This window comes from Excalfactoria chinensis, chromosome 12 (assembly GCF_039878825.1).
Source record: "Excalfactoria chinensis isolate bCotChi1 chromosome 12, bCotChi1.hap2, whole genome shotgun sequence".
Lineage (NCBI taxonomy): Eukaryota > Metazoa > Chordata > Aves > Galliformes > Phasianidae > Excalfactoria > Excalfactoria chinensis.
The window spans coordinates 11,112,077-11,134,940 of NC_092836.1; the positions used below are offsets into that span (position 1 = coordinate 11,112,077).

Consider the following 22,864-nt stretch of genomic DNA (forward strand, 5'->3'; position numbering starts at 1 on the left):
ACAGCTGAGCATTCTGACCTCTCAGCTGGCCGCAGAGGGACGAATACACAAAAACACATGTGCACATATTAACAGGCACGCTCACAGCTGCTCATTTTGTCTAAGTCCCCGAAGATGTTGTTCTTTGTCTTGTTTTCGCTCCTCTGTTTCAACCCATCTCTGAGCCTGAGGATCTGCTCCTTCAACGTGAGGTCTTTCGGAGAAGCCAAAATAGCCAGAGCTGAGGTGCTGGATGCTGTGGTGAAGGTACGTTCACTGTCAGGGTGGGACAGACGTGGAGCTTAGTGTGGGCTTCTCATCCGCACCGTCTTGTGCTTCATTTCTTTATTCGTACTTGAGTTTCCAGTGGAAGAATGGGTAAATAATTGAAACCATTCATGCTGTTAAAGTGAGAGTCAAGGCTGCAGTGGAGTGGAGCACTTACAGTGCTTTCAGCTTGCGTGAGAGTACAGCACAGGCAGCACTTGCTATTTCCTTTGGAATTTGAGTTAGGAATGGATGAAAACCTTTCTGCACAGTAAAAGCAGGTTTTGCTTGGAACCCACAGAGCTTTGCTTTGTGATATGCTCTTTACCTTGCTTAAGTGCTAATTATTCTGAAACATTCTTGCCTAATTAAATGTATTCTCAAGACAGCAGAGACTCATCTTGGAGAGTGGCGCAGAACTGCAAAGCCTGATTGCAGATTTCTTTAGACAAAGCCTCACCATCTTGCCGGCTCTGTGGAGATGACTTGGTTTAACATGGAAGGAGCCACGTTCAGCCTCACAGCTCGGCAGTGCCGCCCACAACACAGCAGCAGGGACATGGGGCAGCACTCTGTGCCAGGCTGCGGCTCTGGGGCTGCTGCTGCTGCTCTTTGTGCTGCTGCTGCTCTTTGAGCTGTTCTGCACTGCAGAGAGGCCAGACTGGCACTTCTGGGCTGTCCATAGTGCAGTCAGAACTATGGGTGGGATAAATAAACGAGGGGCAGTGTATTTACAGTTTCAGGGGGCAGAAAGGGCTTTGTTTTCCCCACGAATGGCCCCCACAAGGTTTGGAGAGAAACAAAACCAGCCCACGCTGCCCCTTCCCTGCAGAGCTGAAACCGCTCTGCTCCCAGTTCCCTCTCCCAGTGCCAAAAGGAGAAGGGCTTTGCTCGCACTGCTGCCCACGTCCGGGGCCTTTCCAACAGCTGCACAGCAGCAACCACTTCTTCCCCACTCCTCCCTAACGCCCCCAAACACACCAAGCACAGGCTTGCCTCTGCTCTTTCCCACTGCAGATCATCTCTCGCTGTGACATCATGCTGCTGATGGAGATAAAGGAGAACAAGAACAGAACGTGTCCCTTGCTCATACAGCAGCTGGCTGGGTAAGGCGGTGTGTTGTGTATGGGCAGGAGGCTGCTGGGGCAGGCGGGCAGCTTTGTGCCACCCAACCTGCTCCAACAGTGGCCCGGGCTGCATATTTCTAAAGACAATAAATCTTGCAGGAGGCGGTTATTGGGAAGGATGCTCGGTCTGTGCTCAGCTCTGCAGCTCCGTGCTGCAGGGAAAGTGGTGGGGAGAGAACTGGGCTGGGCTGGGCAGGGCAAATCTGGCTCCAGGCTGATGCAGGGGATGTGTTTTTGGAGAAGTGTGGTCAGTGTATCCACCTTTCACATTGGGGAATTCACTAAGCAGCCCCTCTCCTTCCAGGCAGACGAAAGGGAACAGGGAGGAGTACAGCTGCGTGGTCAGCGGGCGGCTGGGCAGGAATAGATACAAGGAGCAGTATGCCTTCCTCTACAGGTAAGGGTGGGTGGCACCCCCTCCCAGTGCATCGCCCTGTGGGGACAGGATGCACACCAGGGCTGGGGCAGCATCTCTGGATGTCACAGCACAGCCACCACCAGTAGGATCCCCACCGTTCTGTTGCAGGAGAAATCTGGTGTCAGTGATACGAACCTACCAGTACCCCGACACCCAGCCTGGGGATGAGGACGCCTTCTCCCGAGAGCCCTTCATCATCTGGTTCCAGTCACCAAAAACTGGTGAGATGCCCTCAGCAGCGCATTGTCCCTCCATTGCAGTGCCCACACCTCAGCAGCCCAGGCTTCACAGCACGTCCCCATGTCCTCAGCCCGGCCTCAGCTGATGATCTTGAGCTGGGGATGCTGCCATTACACAGCAAACGCCCTCTGATGTGCAGCCAAAGATGTTTCTTCCTTAGGAATCCTTCTGTCTTCCCAACCAGTTTGTTTTTCTTTGTGATTCATTCTGTGTTTAACCACTGTATTTTTTTTTCCTTGTTTCTTGTTTTTTTGTGGTTTTTTGTTGTTGTTGTTGTTGTTGTTTTTTTGCCTTGTTTTTAAGCTGTCAACGAGTTTGCTATAGTCCCTCTGCACACTGCACCAGAGATGGCGGTACGGGAGATTGATGAGCTCTACGATGTGTATTTGGACATAAAGCAGCACTGGGGCACCAAGGTTGGTCACCCTGGGGAGCACGAAGGCTCCTGCTGGTCTCATTTTAAAGAGCCATCCTCATAAGTGCCTTTGAGCCGCTCTCTGCCTTGCAGAACTTTGTCTTCATGGGGGACTTCAACGCGGGGTGCAGCTACGTTCCACGGAAGCATTGGCAGAGCATCCGCCTGAGGACGAGCTCGGAGTTTACCTGGCTCATCGGTGACAGAAACGACACAACAGTCAGGAGGAGCACCAGCTGCCCCTATGACAGGTTCCCAGCCTAACCTCCCCCTGCTTATAACACCCTATGCACCATTTGCAGCTGTGACCACACGGAGGCCATCAACTCATTGCAGCCCCTACCAGTGCCCCATTCCCTTTCCTGCAGGATCGTGGTCAGTGGGGAGCAGCTCAGCCAGGCCGTCGTGCCACACTCCGCTAACATCTTTGATTTCCAGACGGCTTTTCAGATGAGTGAGGAGCAGGTAGGCACAGCCCATCCCATGCAGCAGGGCACCCCGGGCACCAGACCCTTGGCCAAAGCAGGGCCAGCAGTGCCCAGCCATGCAGCAGGAGATGCACACGTGCACAGCTTAATCTATAGAGCTGCACCCACCCAGAGCGGTGCAGTGCACCCCCTTCCCACCTCCCCATCCCCATCTCCTGCAGGCTCTGGGGGTGAGCGACCACTTCCCAGTGGAGTTTGAGCTGAAGGCGCGCGGCGGCTTCTTCAACTGGATAAAATCCAAGTTCTCAAGGAAGGGGAGAGCAAGAAAGAACCGCCGCTCGGGCTCATGAGCACGCCGGGTCCACTCGCACAATGAGAACACAAGGATGCCAGCAGGTCTGCCAGCTGAGCGGGGCTGACGTGCTCACAGCCGGTGCAGTATTTAGCAGGAAAACAAAGATTTTGTCACATTTCAAACGTTTTTGGTCTGAAGGTGAATGGAACCTTCTTGATTGTAAGCTCAGTGCAAATAAATCAGCTAGAAGCAGCGTGCTGAGCGTCCCGCACTGCTCACAAGCATGAAATGGTAACGCACAGACAAAAAGCTTCACAGTGTACCCATAGCACACAGAGGGGCTCTGCACCTCCCCATGGGTGGCTGAAAATTGAGCAGTAAACCAGACATCACTGAATAGTGCTTATTTAGTCTCAGGGTACTTTGCTTTCTCAGATCACTGTATTTAGTGCCTGCCTTGTCACACGGAAGGCATCAGAAATGTGCAAATAATCCAGCGGTTCGTAGAGGCAAATATTCACCTTAATGCGCTCCCCTTGCTTTGTCTGCTGGCAAACAGATACAGCCTGTGGGGGAGGAAACAGTTCAGCTTTTGTGCAAAGGGTCTGTCTGGGGAGAGGGAATGTGGAGCAGATCGTGCCAGTGGGGGACAGCGAGTGCCCTGACTTTCAGCAGCAATTAATCTGAAAGCGATACAGCGTTTCATAAGCTGCCTTGATTAATGCTCCAGCCGAGGCAATAGGAAAGAAAGAGCCCTGATTTAGAGCAAATATTTACACTGGGATTTTTATGGAAATGCCACTGTCTGGCTGACAGCAGCAATGCCTTATGAGAAGGCTGAAATCAATCTGGGTCTCTGGCCCCACATCTCAGTGCACACAACAGCCTCCTCCTGCCTCTCAGAGAGAGGAACTGCACAAAGGAGGGACGCTCCCTCCACAAGAGCTGTAATGGAGAAATTCAATCATGAAAAATAGGTAAATATGACTCGGCCGTGCTGATAAAGTTCATTCCTATTTGCAACAGCACATACAGTGCCTCACCCAGCCTTTGGAAACAGGAGGCATGTTCAGAACCCAATTAACTGCTGCAGCCTGGGGCACCATGTCAGCAGCTGCCACTCTGTGGCTGCTGTGGCACAGAGGAGAAGACCCTGAGCTACAGAGAACATCCTTGCACAGAGGGTGCAGAGATGCCCCACTCCGGGCAGGCAGCATCCATGCACCATTCACAGCATCGGAGGGGGGTTGGGAGGTGTCCAACGCCTGCACCATCAGCAGGGGAGGTCTCAGGAGATATCCCTTGTGTATTGCATGCGTTCATCAGGCGGTATTGCAAATATATCCCACGTGTTTGGTAGTTCCTGAGTTCTGCACCAGGGGACCATCACCCAGCTCTCCCCGCTGCAAAGGGCTTTAAATAACCGGAGCCACAGCATGGGGTCCACAGCAGAACAAAGCCCTTTTTAGCTGAAGGAGGCTGAGCCTTATTTACTGCCGGGCGGGAGTTTTGTGCTAGAAACCAGAAGCGGCCCAGAGAGACTTCGTCTCGTCGAGCCAGGTCTGGGGGCTGGGGCACAAACAAAGGGCTCTTCTGCGGCTCCAAGCTCCACGCTTCCCCCACGCCGGCCCCGGCCAAGCGCAGACAGAGCGCACAAGGCGCTCCATAGGACTCCATAGGCGCACGGCCTCACGCAGCGAACACCCCGTCGCAGCCCCAGCGCAGCCCCGTTTCCTCGCAATAAATATCATTCGGGCCCCCCCTGGTGGCTCGGCCGTAAATCCCGATGTCCGCGCGTTGCTCGGGCCCACACCCCGCAGCAAACCCAGCGTGGGGAAGGATGCGGCTCAGAGCTCCGTGCCTCCATCCAGAGCTGCCCCCGACACCGCCCTGATGCGCCGTGCCCGCAAGGAGCCCTGCAGCGCTCCAGGGCACAGGAGAGAGCATGGGAACCATCGGAGTTCACTATTTTTCTCTTTTAACTTACATAAACGAGCCTTTCGTTTGTGTTATGGGAAGAAGGCACTTCAAATCTGGTCAGATTAATGGTGACAGAGGCTGCAAACCCAGGCAGATGCGGTGACAGCCCCCAGGTCTTCTCTGAGCACACAATATAGAAATGAACAGTTCACACAGCTCGGTGCTGAGCAGCACCCAGGTGTGCTACAAACCTGCACGGCCATGCTGGCTCTCAGGTTTACTCAGAGTGTTCTGGTGTCCCGAACTCCAAACAGGAGCTTGGAGCTGACATTGCACAAAGCTTATGAAACACAGCTAACTGCAGAAAGGAAACCACCTGATAAACCTGGGGCAGGAAAGTCCTTGGCAGCCACCAGCAGCCCGCTGTGGCTCAGGTCTCAGCAGTGCTCCGGGCAGGAGATGTGTTTTGGAAAACAGCTGCTGGTTGCCATGGCCGTGCCCTGGAGCCGAGGTGCCGCTGGGATCCACCTCCTGCTCACTGCCACAGTGCCACCCCACGTACCACGCTGGGCCCTGAGCCATAGCCAGGCTGGAGCCTGGTGGGAGGTGATGGACTACATAGGAAAAGAACCCAGCGTTGTTTTTAACATGCACATTTTAATGAAGCAAACATTTCTATTTAATAAGTTATAAGATACAATTTTACAATCCTGCATTTTATTCCAGTTTATTTTGTTTTTCACTTCCTAGTTTACAACATGGTGAGCATTTCACATTAAGGCACACACAAAAAAAGCACAGTAAAAAACAAAACACACCCCAACCTTCCTTTATTTCCCCAATCAACTGTGCTCACGGGTAGTGCATCCGACGTAACTACAGAACTGAAAGCGTGAACTTCTCCATAGGGACAGACAGTGACGTTTCAAAAGGTTCTGAACAAATCCTACCTCGTCCTAATAGCAGAGTTAAAGCTCATGTGGAGAGCTGTACTAAAGCCCCAGCAGCTGACGGCAATTCAGGTACGCACTCGGAAAGCGGTATTGAGTAACCCAGGACAAACATGACTCACAATGGAAGTTCTCACTCCTCGACTCCAGATGGGAATCCCCTCCAGAGCATGGAAGAGAATTTCAGAGGAGATGAGCATGACTTGGGCACGTCCTTGGACTGAGACAGAATAAAATGCTTGCAGCAAACAGGGTTTGTTGGTTCATGACGCTGCTATCAGCAGATTTACACCCTCCCCCCCCCGGTACCCAAGTACAATGTGGGTCCATCCCCAGGCTGGCTTTGCACCATCTCACTTAACAGCCAGCAGCCTCCATACGCTGCCATGCTCTGACCCACGTGGATTGTGGGATTGCTCAGATGAGAACAGGACTGACGTGGCAAGCAAAGGGCTCTCTTTAACCCAGCCAAAGTGGGGCTGTTCTTAAGACAACAATAAATCAGCTGGGAGTTACCTGTAAAACAAAGCTTGGGGAATTTCTCCAGAATCCCGAGCTAATTAAAAAGCACATTGCTAACATCGTGGCCAAAAAAGCTACCAGTACAGATTTACAAAGCATTAACGTAAAGGCTGCGAGTGCCCAGGAAGCAATGTTCAGTCTGCTTTTGGTCCGCTATAAAAGATGAACTCTTCCTAAATGTAAACCGTTAGCAAAGCATTCCCAAAAATGTTTCAAATTTGAGTGGTACGGCCACTTTTAGTAGCCTTCTATAATGTTCAGCGTTAAAATGGATCAAGTATACAAAGGCACCTATCATAGTACCAGTTTCATCTCATTTCTTTACAGAAAAGAATTTGAACTGGGGACAGCCCAAGTCATATTCCATAACTAAAATGTAAAGTCTCCAGTCAAATAAAATCAGTAGTTAAGATACCCAATTACAAAGACTAATTCCAGTTTTCAATTAACATCTAAAGTCTTTAACATCCACAAGGGAAATTAGTGTCTAGTTATCCATATGATTCTCCAAACAGTGACCTGGACAGCACTGCAAAGGTACAATTTGAGGAGGACATTAAATAGATTCGTGTTACGTTGATAAGTAGGATAGAAGTGAAATGCTTGTAAAAAACGTTACAGAAGTTACTTCTGAGTGTATTGAAATGTGAGCCGTGGGTATCTAGATACTGCAATTTGCAACAGGACTGCACCCAGTATAACTCTGCGGCCGAGCTGTGAACGTACAGAGCGACGGACGCGGGGTGGGTTTAGGGAACTGAGACGTGGAATGGGCTCCCAGGGATGTGCTCATCACCCCACTTCACTGCCAGGACGTAGTCGCCCCTCTCCTTAACCACATACGTCACGTTGTACTGGTGGTTGCCCAGATGCTTGATGGATACCTCTTCACATGGGATTGTAGGTCCGTGGACACCGACTAACAGCATATTTGAACCTATGGCAAAATAGCAGTTAGCAGCCATGCACTTAAACAAACACGCGCGATGTTTTTACAGCCAGATCATCACCTCAAGCTCTGAATTTTAACTCTGCAAAATGCAGATTTACAGCTAAAGCAGATCAGGTCTCAGAGAGCTGCCAAGAGTTCTCATTAATTCCTAGCTGCCAGCTCACAAAGCCACGCTCCTCCTCTTTCCTAATGCAGAGCTCGCAATTAACTGGAAGCTGTTCCAGTGCAAAAGACATCCAGCTAAACCACGCAGCCGGCTCCCGCTCCCTTACCTGCTTTGCTGCAGTCCACAGAGAAGGAGCTTTTCTGACCCACAAAAGCCTTTGAGAGTCCTGCTCCCCGGGAAACCACTTTGCTGGCATCCGAGGTGGATTTGGGAATGGCACTATAGCAAGTTTCGGTCGATGACCTTGTCACCGACTCCACCATGATGGAAGAGGTTTCGTTTGCGCTGCCCAGGGTGACCAGTCGCTGTCCTGCAAACAGAAGAAACTTCTGACACTCAGATTCACCCCGTCCATAGGGCAGTTAGATGGAGGTTCTGAAATCCTCCTAGTGACCAGCATGCATTCTGCATCCAAAATGCATTTTCAGAGAGGAGCAGTTTCCTTCTTTGGTATTTAAACCGACATCGTCCAGTAACACTGCCAACAATCCCATCCCAGAGCCCTTAAGTGGTGAAGGGACCACAGGAACTTCAGGATTCAGTTAGCAAAGCTTGCTGCTGGAGAAGAGTTAATTGTGCTCCAATCACCAAACGCCAAAAATGGCTGGAGTTGGCAGAAAAGCAGGTGCAATTTTGCAACAATCCATTTTGAAAGCAGAGCGTGTCCCAGCCAGGGGAGTGCGGTCCCTGCTGCCCACCCCAAGACCACCACCACCACGTTCCTCTAGCTTGGGGAAGCAACAGTGCTTCAACACAGCACTGAAGAGTAGAGCCCTCAGATGTAAGACCAACCTTCCTCACATCACCTACAAGCCCCCAGACACAACAGCCTTTGGTCAGGCCAGAGATGCACCAAAACAAGACCAAGAAGGCCATCACTGGTGCTCTAAATGTGTAGCCTACAGGCCACAGGGAGGAAAATGGGTAATAAGTCATACATCCCCACTGCCCTAGAGCTAGGTCAGGGTCTAGCATCCCCCCGTGATGCCATTCCATGGAGTCTACCTGGCAAGCTCTGAGACCCACTCACAGCCTCTCCCTGACACTCCTACCCCGGGGTTTGGATGATGGAGAGAAGCGCTTTGCCCCTCATCTCTTGGGGCACCAGGCATCTCCACTGACCGCTGTCTCTGAGGGACAGACTTGCTGAGTGACACAAAGTAAGTCGGGCCCACAGTAAATACTGGTTAGCTTTTTACCTGTAACCTTTGCCTTGAAGGGGCTGCCCACTATGTGGTTAGGTCCACCATATTTAACTCCAATTAAATAGTTTCCTGGAGCCATGGGTGTGTACATGACTTTGTAACCTTCTGGAGTTTCCTGGCAGTCCATTTTCACCTTTGATGGCCCTTCAATTGTAACAGAGAGGGTACCTGGACCAGCCTTGGTCGTGTTAATGAAAAACTCCGACTGCAACCCTAGAAAGACGTAGCACAGTAAGACACACTCTTCCTTACACCGTTGTTACAAAAGCAGCCTCAGTTATAAAACAGGAACCAGTCACTTGGTGCAAGGGGGTCAGGAGATCCCTTCAGGACCAAAAGGGAAGTATTTTGGCTTTAAAAGGCCGGCTCTAAGGGGAAAGGCACGACTTAGAACAGAGCCCTTCAGCTCGGGGCTCCTCCATGCCTGAGCTCAGGGCAGCTGGGAGCCGCCTCACCACACGGGCCATAAATCAGCAGTGAAGGGCCCTCAAGAGAGTGAGAGAGACGAGGGCTGAGAGGTCTCCTGGAGGAGATGGCTGTTTGAACTGCTCTGCAACAACACTCGGAGCAGCGTGTGGAAACAAAAGCTTGTTTAATTACAGCATCTGGTTCACAGAACCAAATTGCTGGTGCTAATACTAAGCCAGTGACACAATGCCAGCAGCACGAGAAGAATTTAAGTGAGGCTCTCAGTCCCCCCACATAATTTACTGTCAAACTCTGGCTTCAAATATTTACGACCTTTGGGTTGCTGTATCAGATGCTGCTGACGAGGAATAAAGGGCTCAGAGGCGCGACCGAACCGAGACAGCTATGGGAAAGTTTACTGCAGTGAGACTGAAGCACGTTAAGTGCGATGGCAAAGACGGGAGGAACTTCTGGCCTCTCTGCACAAGAGGCGGCCGTGTTGCAATGCTCGGAGAGCCTGCAGAGCACAGCACCGCAATCCACTGATCCAGCAGGAAGCTGCACAAGCAGGCTGTGCAGATGAAGGCTGTGCAGATGAAGGCTGTGCAGATGAAGGCTGGCCTTGTTGGAGGCTGCAGGCACACAGTTCAGGTGCTCAGCCCTCGGCCACCGCCGTCTCACAGTGGGTTATTGTGCAGAGCTGCTGCTCGGCAGCTCCCAGGGCAGTGCGCCACGAGCAGCAGCCAGGAGCCAACAAGGGGGCACAGAGTAACAGCACTGCAGCTGAAGTCTGTTTGGATTGAAAACAACCTCGAGCACCTTTATAGGCGGAGAAAAATCCCCCCGTCCCTGCAGTATCAATGGCTGTATTAACGAGTGCTTTTGTTTCCACCTATTAGAGCTGCGTGCGAAGGCAGTAGTATCTTTATTTTACACACTATATCCACACAATTCCAAGATCAGCTGCTTGGTTTCTGCAGAGCAGCACAAGCTTTGGCCGAATAACCACAACTTTCTTTTTCCGGGGAAGAAAAAAAATATATATAACATAGAATCCACAAAAGACAGAAGTAGATGAAAATAAAGGGAACTCGTTGTCACCTTGCACATCAAAGGGGGAAAAAAGAACAGTTCTGCTGTGCCGTTCACCAGTGTGTGTGGCCCCCAGAAGCTCACAGTTTAACAGATCAAAGCACAGATCCTGGAATGCTTTCATATTTTTTCCTCAAAAAGCCCAAAATCGTATAAATGAACAAAAATAATCCGCATTCTTAGGCTGAGAACTGTCAGCTGGGGCAGCCGAAGGAGATAAATGGGGTCAGTATTCATGCTGCACCTGAAGCATGTACGGAACACTACAAACAAGAGCACAACCCACCACATCGCCTACTTTTTGCACATCACGTTACGTTTAACTCGCAATCTCTGAGAGCGGCAAGCGCTAAGGGAAAGCTAACTGGGTGCACCCTGCAACCAGGGGATTAACAGGGAAATGCAAGTTAAAGGAGACTCCTCAGACTAGACAGCCAGCTGAACGACTGCATTCACTACAAGCCGCTGGAAACCCTGCTTTACTACTACAGCCCATGACCAAGTTTCAGGACGAAGCAAAATAAATCTATGGATTGCACCCATTCCCCCTCGGTCTTTCACCCACCCTGCAGCACGCATGCAGTGCAGTCACTGACTGCTTCCTGACGGCTGCAGAACTCTGCAAAAGCTTTGCAGACCTCATGTGTGCAGCTCTCAAGTGGAACTGAGCCAAAGCATCCCCAGAACTGTAGGGGACCACCTACGTGGAGCTCAGCTGCCCATCACTGCAGAGCAGCCACACAGACCAATGAGCTTTTGCTGCAGTTGCTGGTTCACAGAGGTGTTAAGTTCACTGAGGCTCAGCGTAGCGTGCAGACCTGTTAGTTGATGGTTATAAGACTTCAGGAGCATGCGACAAAGCAAAATTAGTCTGCACCCAGGTCAGCAGAGCATGTGTGTCAGTTCAGCTGTCTCAGCAACAGCAATCATGTAAAAATACGCCTGGAAACAGCTTCTAGCTCTTTCCAGAAAGCCAAAGGCCAGAGAGGGAGCTGTACAAGAAGGGTTACCCGTGGTGCCGCTCTCCAGGCCTGGTCCATACGCTGTGACAAGTGTGGGGTTGCCCGCCTGGCCGGGCTCACCAACGCGCACCTTGAAGGGGCTGCCCACCACATGGCTCCCGTTGAACTTCACATCGATGGAGTGGATGCCATTTTCGTGGGGGATGAACCGGACGGCGTATTTGTCTGCAGAGAAAAGAGGCCGTTCTGACATTTCAGAGATGACAGCAGCAGAAGCTTAACTTTACACCGGTTAGCAGCCTGAGCAAGGCTTCCACACCACTTCAACACGTGCTGGTCCCAGCATAAGCAAACCCAGCCACGCAACCTACTACACTCCTATTTAAGTAGAAAAACAAAGTATTTATCACAGGAGGTGTCACGGATTGCATTTTCACCTTGTATGCAAGGAACTGATGGCTGTCACCCGGCCTGCAGCCCAGGCTTAGAGCTATTGCCTCACCCAGAGCTAGGCATGACTGCTGAGCCACAGCCCAGCCTGACAGTGGCAGACAGAGCAGCTGGGGAAGGCAAGCCAAGCTGTACCAGCAGGCTGAGCATGCTGCACTGACACTGCAGAGACGGCACCTTTATTTAGGAGTCATTCAGCAATTTGCTGATATTTAACATTTTCAATTGCACGCTCACCCAGAGGAGTGACTGACCTTCCCCAGCTGGGCTGCAGTGAGACTGGCACAGTACAGACCATAATTCATTCACACTTCAATTGAAAAAAGAAAAGCTCATTGCTGAAACAGGTGCTGAGCTTTCTGTAGTGTTTGCTTACGTTCAGTTTCCTTGACATTCCATATGAAGGAGCGGGTGCAAGTTAAAAATAAACTATTTGTCAAAGATGGAAGCGTAGCTTTGAAAAATAAACTTCATTAGCTAAATTCAACAACCACATCATATTTCAGCCCCTTCCTTTATGAATAATGTCGCTGTACCTTCGCTGGCAAGCCAAGACTTCATGTGAAAACCCTTTAGAGTTTGCCCTTTAATATCAGTGCCTTACAGAAGTTAGGGCTCCATCATTTCATCATCTCTCTAGGAAAAGCATTGATGGAACAATTCCTACCAGAGTTGCTGACAGCCAAAAGCCATTCTCCAAGCACGGAACTCACTCCTTGGTGGGCTGTTAGCAAACCAAGGGATGCAACCCACTCGCTAAGAAGCAAGGAGCATTTGTGTAAGTCACCTTGTGTGTTCTGACAAACGTAAAGCCGTTCTCACCTGGCTCCAGCTCAGACACATGGCACTCTTCTACAGCTCCGGAGGGGCTGTGGACTTTAGCATCAATCTTGCCCTTTGCCCCGTTCAGCCTTATAGCAAAGGATGCCGGCTGATTAACTTTTAATCCAGACTCCTGAGAATGCAACAGTCAGATTACCAAACTTAAAATGTTGTTTCAAACAGTACAAGACGTGAGGAAGAGAAATAATCATTTCAGTACAATTTTTCAGATTTCAACAAAGGACAGCGTTGTGACCTACAGTAATTCTCAGATCAGAAGGTTTTTCACTCTTACACAGCGACCGACTTAAGTCGCCCACATCCACTAGGCTGATCCTTTCAATAGTCCCAGACCATTTTTGGAAGCCAGACAACACTTTGTCAGATCAGGCAAAGGCATGTTTACAAGCCTTGCCATTATCACTGAGATCAGGCCCCTGTATTCAGGCACTCGATTTAAAGGATGTTTAAGCTCCATTATCAGCCTGTTCATTCACTCCAGATTCATTCAGGGGAAAAGCCTCTGATAATCCCACTGTCTGAAAGAGTAATAGGCACGTTTATATTTGCCACAAGAGGTCACATTTAGAAAGCTGCCACAAGATGTCTTAAAATGAGAAAGCAATTTAAGGCACAGAACCAGATGTGGCTGTGCTGCAGAACATCGGCACCATGCAGCGCTGCTTGCTGAGGGCAACTCAGTTCTGCATCCATGTGGCACTGCTCATCACAGCCACAGCAGAGCTCACGCAGCTATGAGAAGCAATACTTTATGCTGAACATACTTTACCTGACTTCGTTTTCAATTAAATCCTGGAGAGGTAAATAAATGCAACTGAGTAGAACTGAGGTACGATCTATATAAAGCAAATCCTTCATGCAGGTTTAGCTGCACACTGAGCTCCTTTACAGAACACTCAGCTTTATCTGCCTCTCCAGGACATAACTGAAGTGGGTATTCCTGTCAAAAGTCTTTAAATGAAACACAAGAGAAACATCAGTACCACAGTGACTAATTAACGCCCTTGTAACTCCTTGTTAGAAGAGACACTATTGGAACAAGCTGTCGCGGTTCATTTATACAGTGAACATTCAGGCAAAGTCCAGGCTGAGCACATCAAAAAAGCCTCAACTGAAGTCTTAATTGCTAATCGCCACTCGGTGAGGACTGAGGTACGGTATATTTAGACACACGTTTTCAGTCTCACTTCCAAGTTTCTGGCTTTGGAGGTTTAAGTCAAACCTTTAATGTTACTTGTACTTTAATGCAAGTAACCACACATGCACATAAAAATAATAGTAAGGTTAACAGACGAACCCAGACCAACTACAAAGCTGGAATTCACTCACACAGATTTGCTACCATTCATGGATGATCTGAGCTGTGACTGTGTGGTTTTGTGATGTCAGCCAGAGTGAATTTGTGCCCTGACTCCACTGTGGGGCCCTGTCCATCTGCCTCAAACAAGGCTGCAGTAATGTTCCTACACGGCCTACACTCTCTTGCCCGCAGAAATGCAGCTCTCAGCCCACATGCTGACACAGCAGCTCAGTTATCAACATGATCATTGCCTGTTCGTGTTCACATTTCAGGTTTGACTGGGCCTCCCCAAGCTAAATCAGGCGGGAAAGCAAGGTTTACCTCCTCTTCTTTTTCGTTATCAGACATTAACACCTGCTGTATATGTATTCTAGCCTTCTGCCCTCAAATCCTAGCTAGCTAGAGCAGGGCCAACTCTACCGGCCCATGCTACCAAGCTCCCAAAAACCTCTCTCTGTCTGCAAGCTGAACTTGAAACCAAGCACTAACCAAGGCAAGGTTATCACTAAGAAGAAAGGACAACCACTTTGGTCTCAGAGAACAAGGACGAAATCAGTCTCTGTGGCAAGCTGTGGGATGTTTCCTTATGTCTCACCTGAAGGCTAGTGACAGTGAGCCTGCGAGCATCATCAGACGGAGCGATGATGGGAACCAGGTAGGGGCTTTCAGGAATGTGCTCGTCATTGAACTTTATGGACACCTCATAGTTGCCTGTGGGGAGAAAAGATGCAGAGAGTTTCTTCAGTGTATTTGGAAGTAGCCTTCAATTTTATTTCAGAACATTTTGGTCTTGATATGTACCTGGCTCTTGAACTATGTAAGATACACCACAAGATCCATCTTTATGGTCTTCAAAGGCAATTTCTGCTTTACTTGGACCTTCTACAGCAATGGAGAGTCCTCCAGCTCCAGCCTCCCGTGTCCATATGCTGAACTCAGCTGTTGAAGCACATGAGAGAACACACAAGTGTAAGTTTGCTGCAGCTGGGCTCCAGCTTCTTTTTAACAGACCGTGCAGCATCCACAGTTACGTGTATGAGAAATGGTACATCGTGCCAAGATCCCGGGGAGCAGTTTCCTTAACGTGAGTTTCCCCACCTGCACGACACAGCAATACTATTCCCTTGTGTTTCTCTGCTGACTGACCCCAGTGACTGGGGCGAGAGAGGCTCCCATAGGGACCAACCGAAACCATTTTATCTGTGACCGGTGGGTACTGGAAGCTGAGGGCACAGGACTCACCTGGGACACCCGTCTCTCCACGCTCCAGCCCTGGGCCTCCAGCTCTCACTTTATGGGCTCCTCCCTCACCAAGTGGCCCCACGGTGAACTGGAAGGGGCTGCCTGGCACGGGCTGCCCTCTGTATTTGACATCCACCGTGTGGACCCCCATCTCTTGTGGCACAAAGCGGACACAGTAGGTGTTTTTGTCAACTTCTACTATTTCTGCATCGGAGTTCCTTCCAGAGGGACTAGTTACCTGGGCTGTCATGTCCCCGCAGTCAATTTCTAACAAGGAAAGAACACAAAATGAAGAACAAGAACGACAGAGTGATTGGGTGCATTTTTTTTCTCAGCAGATTACACAGCGCAGATGACAGAAGGGGCATGCAGGTGCTGGGCTGCATCCCAGTAGAGCAGCCAGCCCAACCAGTCACAGCTCACCAAGTGCTATGGAGGCAGATGAGAAGGTTGGATAAGTGCAGCCACAGCTAGAACTGCCCTATGTGACTCACCTGTGCCAGACAGCAGTACAAACACTTAAGAGCCAACCCCAGAGACAGGCTGAGCAGTGCAGACCATTTTCAGCTTGCTGTACACAGAACAGATTATGGCCTCCCTGGTATTTATATCTCCATATGGTGATCATTGATATGTTTATCTTTAGCAGTTCAAAGAGACCAACATTACCAATGTTCCTCCCCTAAGCTGTCTTAACATGAGGATAACTCAACAGCGAAGTTCTTATTTCCACTGCTCCAAGTACACCTACGCTATGCAAGTGCAAGCTATGATTATGGGGAAAAGGATGCTGCTTACCTGGAATTTTTAGGTTCAGATCACATATGCTTCCAACTGTTGCAACAGAGGGAGCCCGTCTTGTTCGTGTGATACTCTCCTTAACTCTTCCCTCACCACTTATCTTCACAGTAAATGGGCTGCCTGCAAGTAGCACAGCAAGTCATTCCTCCTCTGCTCAATGTATATTGCACCAAGGAGAAGAGTAAAAGTTTCCTCTAACTTGTAGCATATCAAAGTGAGGGTCTTACAGCCAGTTTACAGAAAAGTCCAGATGAAATCTAACCAAGTAATCAAAATAGTTCTGGATTCTTGCATGGAGGGTACTGGTAAAACCTCCTTGAATCTTTGGGACTTATGGTCTGCACCAGATCAGCCAACTCAGCTTGCAGATCCAGCACTAGACAGCTAGGCAAGATCTCTGCTGTATGAAACAAAGGTGCCAAACACTCCCACTTACCTGGAATATGTTCATCTGCAAACTTAGTGGACACAATGTACACACCAGGTACAGTTGGAAAATAAGATACTTTGCAGGTTCCATCTTCTAGGTCTTCAGTTTGGATATCTACCTTGCTGGGTCCTTCAACAGCCAGGGAGATGCCACCATAACCTGCAACAGAGACAAGTATCCTCACGTTTCCACAGTGATATTATGACTCAAACCCAAAACAGCAGCTAGTCAGTAGCCAGCTTCTTTCAAAAAGACTATGTGGGCACTGCATGGTGTCTTAGAAGCATTTTTGTCATCTGAATAAGTCAGAATTTATTTAAGCATGCATTCAGCTCCTAAGATATTCTGACCATATCCCTTTTATTTCACTAATGTTGAAATGTTAACTTCAAAGACTGGTCAAGGCTCCACATTAAATAAACACAAAAATAAATTGCATCTTCCTCATTTCCTTCTTGCTGTACACAATGATTCTAGACCCAGCTCCAACAAATGAAAGAAATCCTTTGTTAGTAATAGCCCTTGTTGACCATAAAACATTAGCTAAGATAATGAAAAGCATTTTAGAAATTAATAGTGTTGCCTAGAGTTAATAACTGAGAACAACAACAATGCATTACAAGCAGAATGCTTTGCAGCCTGTGACCTGATCATCCCTTGCAGAGGAAGACAGCATTGTCCTTTAGAGAGTTCCTTTGCAATCAAACTAACCTGCATCTCTTGTGTCTACAATAAAGTCACACATTTCGAAGGTTCGCCCTTCCACCAAACCACGTCCATACACTCTTGCTCGTCTGGCATCTCCTATCTCAGACTGGACCACCATGATTGTCACAGGGCTGTTTGGTACATGGTTCCCATTTTTCTTGATGCTAACCAGATGTTCTCCTACTTCCCGTGGAATGAATGAGATACCTGCACAGCAGAGAAATGTGACAAACTTATTCAATTTTTATGCACAATACACTTGATTATAAAGCCTTAATCACACCAAGAAATGAAACACTGAAAGAACACTTTACAGATATCGAAGCGCTATTCTCTAGTGGGCCACATAACCATTCACATAAGCAGACAAATAGCAGTTTGGTCACAACCTGGAATGCTAACAGAAAAGGTCAGCCTGCTTCACCAGCTGCACCATTTGGTTTGACACTTCTTCAAGAAAGTGTGCAAAAACATTAAGTCATCTTAAGTAGCAAAGAAAACTGGAAGAGAGGCTGCTATGTTGCTCTCAGATTAAGGCTGTTAGGGCTTACCAATGTGGTTGTTGGGCAGCCTCTTCAGAAGACAAGGCTCATCACGACCCGATGGGGCTTTAATGCTAGCTGTCAGGAGACTGAGATCAGTCTCGTTGATATCCAACAAAAACTCAGCAGCAGATCCAAGCTTAACTTGGGACCGTCTTCTGTTATCATCTGTGGAAATACAGAGAAACGAGTAAGAAAAATTAGGAGGTTAAATGCAGAACAAGTTGGAGGACTTCACTTTCCTGACACAAACCAGGCCCTCCATGCTACCAGAGGTCAACTTACACTCTTAAGTTCTTCCCAGAAGTCTAAACTTTATACCTGTAATCTTGGCTGTGAATGGACTGCCAGGGATGTGCTTGTCATTGTACTTGACCAGTATGCTGTAGTTCCCAGGTAGGGTAGGCAGGTAGGTGACTGTGCACGTCCCATCTTTGTTATCAATGCAGCTGATCTCTGCTTTGGAAGGTCCTTCAATAGCCAAGTCCAGTCCACCTAAGAAACAAGGAGAACAGCATTTCTGTAAATCTTCATGCACACCAAGACCGAGGACATTTACAGAGGAAGGTTCAGAATACGGTGCTGGAAATACAGCTCCGATTTCTCTTTTTAAAGGAGAGCAGCAAAGAGCTCAGGCCAACTCAGCAAGGTTGCAACTCCATTCAATCTGTTAGATTAACTTAACAGTGATTCCAGACCCAGCTGGCATCTGCTAGATCGAATTTGCCTTCGGTTTATTTTTAATCAAGTGAATCATTTGCACTCTATACCACATCTGAATCTACTGTTCTTGTGAAAAAGTAATAAAACAGCTTTTACTGCACATATGACACAGCTCGATGGAGGCCATTTTTGCATTATATTTGCACAAGTCATTGTTTCCATCATACCAGAGATTCATACGTGAACAAACAAATGCAAACTATGCTTCAAATTAATGCTAACCCACATCGCACTTCTTAGAAGTTCCAAGCTTACAGTAAGGTGGGTTTAAAGAACAGACTTACCCTCCTCTGCATCCTCCGTGACAATGGTAAAGGTCGCTGGTTTATTGGCAACCCCATAAATGAGGCCAGGCCCATAAGCAGACACACTGCCGCTGTTTGGATAATTGACGTAGAACTGCAGAGGGCTCTCTAAAGAAAAAGAAAACAATAATCACTTCGAGGATTAGTGGCCTACAAGAATGAAATAGCCATCAAGTTGCTCTTACCCAGCAGGATCTTATGCTTATTCACTGCCACATTCTTCTGTGCTACTCTCACCAGTCGGTGTTTGAAGAACCTTTACACCACTCTAGAGCACTTTAAAATGAATATGCCACTCCTTTCATCTTCAAAAGATACTGCTCCACAGTTTAGTCATGACAAAGAGCTACTCCAATTACCACAGATAAGCTTAAATGATGTTGTAAAGGGTCTTACTCATCTGCAGTTTATATTTAGCACATTAGATCAGAGGATGACTCAGAGAAGCAGACTTTCATTTCAGATACTAATCATGAATTCGGGCAGCTCAGAATTAGGAACAAGCACTGCACATTGCCTGACTCAATGAACCTGAACTAGCAGATTTGAAGGGTATCCAGAAATGCATTTGCCAGCCTGAGATTAGTAAAGCTGGTGCGCAAGAACAAGAAGTACAGTCACCAGCAGCCAGTAATAGTTTCAAAAAAGGCACAGACAGCTTCCAAGTCCAAAGCTAGATTCTGCAGCTGAGACAGAAGCAAGCTTGATTCATAACAGCCTTCAAGAAGCACTGAGGCACAGCATCCCCCTGGCCATGCACAAGACAATGGACTCCTGGAGCCGCTACGTCAGCCAGTTTGATCTTAGAAGTGCTATACACAAACACAGTACTGAAGCAGCACTATACATCATGTTATATGAGCTCTTCACTTCAGCCAGTTTCCCTGCCCCAGCAGAACCAGCAGCCCAATAGAGGCAGTGCTGGCAGTACTCTGCCCCATATCTGCACACCATGCCATAGAGCTGCCCTGTTTCCCCCATGCCTGAGAGGCAGCCCAAGCTGCCAGGGGGACAGAGCACAATGGGGAGCTGGGGAACTAAGGACAAAAGAAGAGAAGAGAGAAAGAATGAAAGGCAGTGGTTTCTTTTTGTATAGAAGCAGCCAAGAAGAAAGATTACAGCATAGCGTGCATGTGTGCTTTATTTTATTGCAGTGAGATGGAAAGACTAACTATAGTGTTTTAGCCACTTGGTCTTCTGCACAGATTGTAGCTTTTATGCCAATGCAGTTTTAAGGATATACATGTACTGTAACTATTAGTTTTGCTGAGCAACAAGGCAGTAAATTTCAACCCCGCAAAAAATGGTATTTAGAAAATTGTATGTTTCTTCTCCATAGTAAAATGCCACAAAAGCTAGCTTCCAAAACCCAAATCCATTTTAAGCCTGGCTGGTACTATGAAACCACAGTGGAAGCTCACATGTGCCTGCACTCGTTCCTTTGCTTTGCTTTTTCATCAGACTGCATGCAGATGAACTGCTGCTGAGCACTAAGATGTCACAAGCAGCTCTTGCAGCAGTGCTACAATGAGGCCACAGAAACCTCAGCAGGGAAATGACGTGTCAACAGGTTGCTGTGCTCAGCTCCGTCAGCCACCTGTTTAGTCAGACTCACCTGGGATGTGATTTCCCATATACTTTATGTGCATCTCATGCAGCCCAACTTCTGTAGGAGCATATCTCACTGTTACAGTGCCATCCTTGTTATCCACAATGTCTGGTGTATCAGTCTTTCCAGAGGGCATGTGTACTTCACCTACAAAAAAGCACCACGTAAAACACAGAAGGAGAAACTGCCTGCTTCCCCTCTCCCACCCACCAAGAATTGTCTAGCCGTTTTAAGCAAGCAATTGTTAAACTACTTACCCACAGGCACAAACAGGAGACTAATGGGAACGCTAAACAGACATGTTTTCTACTAAAGTTACATGAATACAGCACAGCAGTAGACATCTGGCAGGCAGTTCTGTGACCTTACAAACTCCACAGGCAGGGCTGTTGGCTGCAGCCACCGACATTTGCATGGTGAGCCTCAGGAAAGGCACTGATGTGCTTCACTGCAAGATGCTCTGCCTCTGCAATCAGGGACAGAGCATGGCTTGGGCAGGGGTGGCTGAGCTAGAGCAAGAGCACCCAGCCCACACCTGCAGCTCAGCGTGACAGGGAGCTGCCAAGTGATGCTTGTGCAGAAGAACCACAGAATCACTATGGTTGGAAAAAAACCACTGAGATTCTTTAGTTCAACTGCTGAGAAGGCTCGACTGTTTTGGAGAAGGGACATGGTAGGGTGGAAGATACAAAGCCAATCTAGCATGTATGTAGTTACTCTGGAGGGTGAAAATCAACAGCAGGTCCTGCAATGCAGTACTTCCCAGCCCAGCCCCAAGGGCTGCAGCAGCACCAAGATTTCAGAGCATCGTGGGCGTATCCCACTCAAACCCCAGTGGATGCCACTTGATGTGAAATTAAGCAACTGAGCTCCTGGCATAATACAGTTCTCCTCCACACACTATGGTCTCGACCACACAGACTGCTAGCTGCAAATGGACAAACATGCTCACAAAAGACAAAGCCCCCCCAAGAAGCTCCACAACCTTTAATACCTGTTATTTCTCCTTTCCTTACAGCAAAGGGGATAACCATATCGAAGGGCCGGAATCCCATGCCATTCATGTCACCAACTGGCACGTAAGCCTCTTCTGTGACCTGTAGGAAGCACAAGGCTCGATCACATCACAACCAAAGGCAGCACAAGGGAGCTGAGCAGTGAGCCACTCTGCTGAGAGCAGAAGCAGGACAAGGTGCAGTGATTATGGTGGTCAGCAGCCACTGGCTGGGGCCCAACTAGAGCATCCCGCCAAGCTTTCCTCCATAACACCACCACATCGCAGAGCAGAGCAAATCAAACATGGTGCGGATGGAAGGCATGCTGGAAAAAAGTGAGCGGTCAACATGGAACGCAAGAGCGTGGGAGACAACGCAGCACACACAAGACCCAGAGTGGCTCCATCGGAAAGGATTTAGTTGCTTAAGGCCTGGAAGAGAAAGTGATTTGAATGTGGCAGAGTGATTGCAACACAAAATTGACAACAGAAACAAGTTTCACAGTGCGACTCTGGACTCAAGACACGGTGCTATTTTACTGGGAAAACAGAGCAATGCGGTCAGGTTGCTTTTGCCAACAGGAGACATTGCAGAAGTAGAAGCTGTAGGTGTAATGATCCTCTTCGTGTTTAGGATGTTACTGAGAGTTTACTTGGAGACTCCCTTCAAGCAGCATGGAAAAAACAGGTCTGGATTCCGAGAACAATTGATCAAATAGAAAGAATGAATACAATGACCAGAAAGAATCAAGCAGTCCCAAGAAGCAGGCTGTCATCTGAAATGGAACACAGATGGGGGAAAACAACCAATAAAAATGTAAAAATTGTGTACCCAAGGGCGGAATCCAGGGGGGGATGCACCCACTGCCTCCTGCGACCGCACAGCAGCATCATCTGCATCTACAGCCTGGTTGGTGGTAAAGGCAGGTTAGCATTGCTCCCGTGTCAGCACTCCTTGTGTTTCACACAACATGTCCTGCCTGCTGCTGGGCACCTTCCTCCCACCACCCACACCCACCAGGGAGATGTGGGGAGACAGTCACCCACACAGCCAAGGGACAAAGCCACCTCTGGGAGCCTTGGAAGGAAAGTGGAGGACAGCACCTATGGAACTGAGTTTCAGAGATGCTTCCTTATGGGACTGGTATAGGGAGGGAGGTGAGAGGCTTAGGCCTGAGATTCTCTGTGTACAACCTGGCCCATGCTTAGTCATGGCCCCTGCTACCCTTCTGCATTTTGTTTCCAAGCTTTTGCTCAAAGGGCTTCTGTGAGCCCTCAGAGGCACCTAGTTTGCACCCAGCAACACAGGGGTTTTGTTTGCTTTTTAAACCTGAGCATGCCGAAGGATTGCATGTGGGAAGGGATATAATTAAGAGGGGAATTTGGCTGTAACACTTTAGTGAGCGTTTGCAAATCATTTTTAAGTGTGAGCTAACAGCCCGCTTCCCTGGGATCTGTCAGCACACCGTTTCTTACTTTGGGGTCAACGTTATAGAGTGAAAGACAGACAAGTCAGAGCACCATAGCTGACAAGAGCTGAAATAATTGGTCTTAGAGGCTGATTACAACCA

At 48.5% G+C, this 22,864-nt stretch overlaps 2 protein-coding genes across 4 annotated transcripts in view; one reads left to right on the forward strand and one right to left on the reverse strand.

The window, feature by feature from the left end:
- On the forward strand, positions 1–3,422 carry DNASE1L3 (deoxyribonuclease 1L3). The gene is made up of 8 exons (XM_072347466.1): positions 1–246; positions 1,264–1,352; positions 1,678–1,770; positions 1,900–2,012; positions 2,335–2,447; positions 2,540–2,697; positions 2,815–2,911; positions 3,096–3,422. The coding sequence occupies exons 1-8, from the start codon at positions 115–117 to the stop codon at positions 3,222–3,224; spliced, it is 924 nt and encodes a 307-aa protein (XP_072203567.1). The 5' UTR covers positions 1–114; the 3' UTR covers positions 3,225–3,422.
- A 2,312-nt stretch (positions 3,423–5,734) lies between these two features.
- FLNB (filamin B) overlaps positions 5,735–22,864 on the reverse strand; it is a 76,012-nt gene continuing 58,882 nt past the window's right edge. Inside the window, exons 32-48 of one of the 3 annotated variants that reach the window (XM_072347854.1) lie at positions 22,126–22,200; positions 21,294–21,396; positions 20,306–20,446; positions 18,670–18,798; positions 17,984–18,157; positions 17,672–17,830; positions 17,124–17,327; positions 16,419–16,571; positions 15,980–16,102; positions 15,182–15,448; positions 14,741–14,878; positions 14,535–14,650; positions 12,619–12,751; positions 11,395–11,571; positions 8,879–9,097; positions 7,786–7,989; positions 5,735–7,498 (exon numbers count right to left, since the gene is read on the reverse strand). In XM_072347854.1, the coding sequence (XP_072203955.1) occupies positions 7,311–7,498; positions 7,786–7,989; positions 8,879–9,097; positions 11,395–11,571; positions 12,619–12,751; positions 14,535–14,650; positions 14,741–14,878; positions 15,182–15,448; positions 15,980–16,102; positions 16,419–16,571; positions 17,124–17,327; positions 17,672–17,830; positions 17,984–18,157; positions 18,670–18,798; positions 20,306–20,446; positions 21,294–21,396; positions 22,126–22,200 (2,703 nt within the window). In that variant the 3' untranslated portion in view covers positions 5,735–7,310. The remainder of the gene's footprint in view (positions 7,499–7,785; positions 7,990–8,878; positions 9,098–11,394; positions 11,572–12,618; positions 12,752–14,534; positions 14,651–14,740; positions 14,879–15,181; positions 15,449–15,979; positions 16,103–16,418; positions 16,572–17,123; positions 17,328–17,671; positions 17,831–17,983; positions 18,158–18,669; positions 18,799–20,305; positions 20,447–21,293; positions 21,397–22,125; positions 22,201–22,864) is intronic. The other 2 variants (XM_072347852.1, XM_072347853.1) reach the window with 2 other exon arrangements.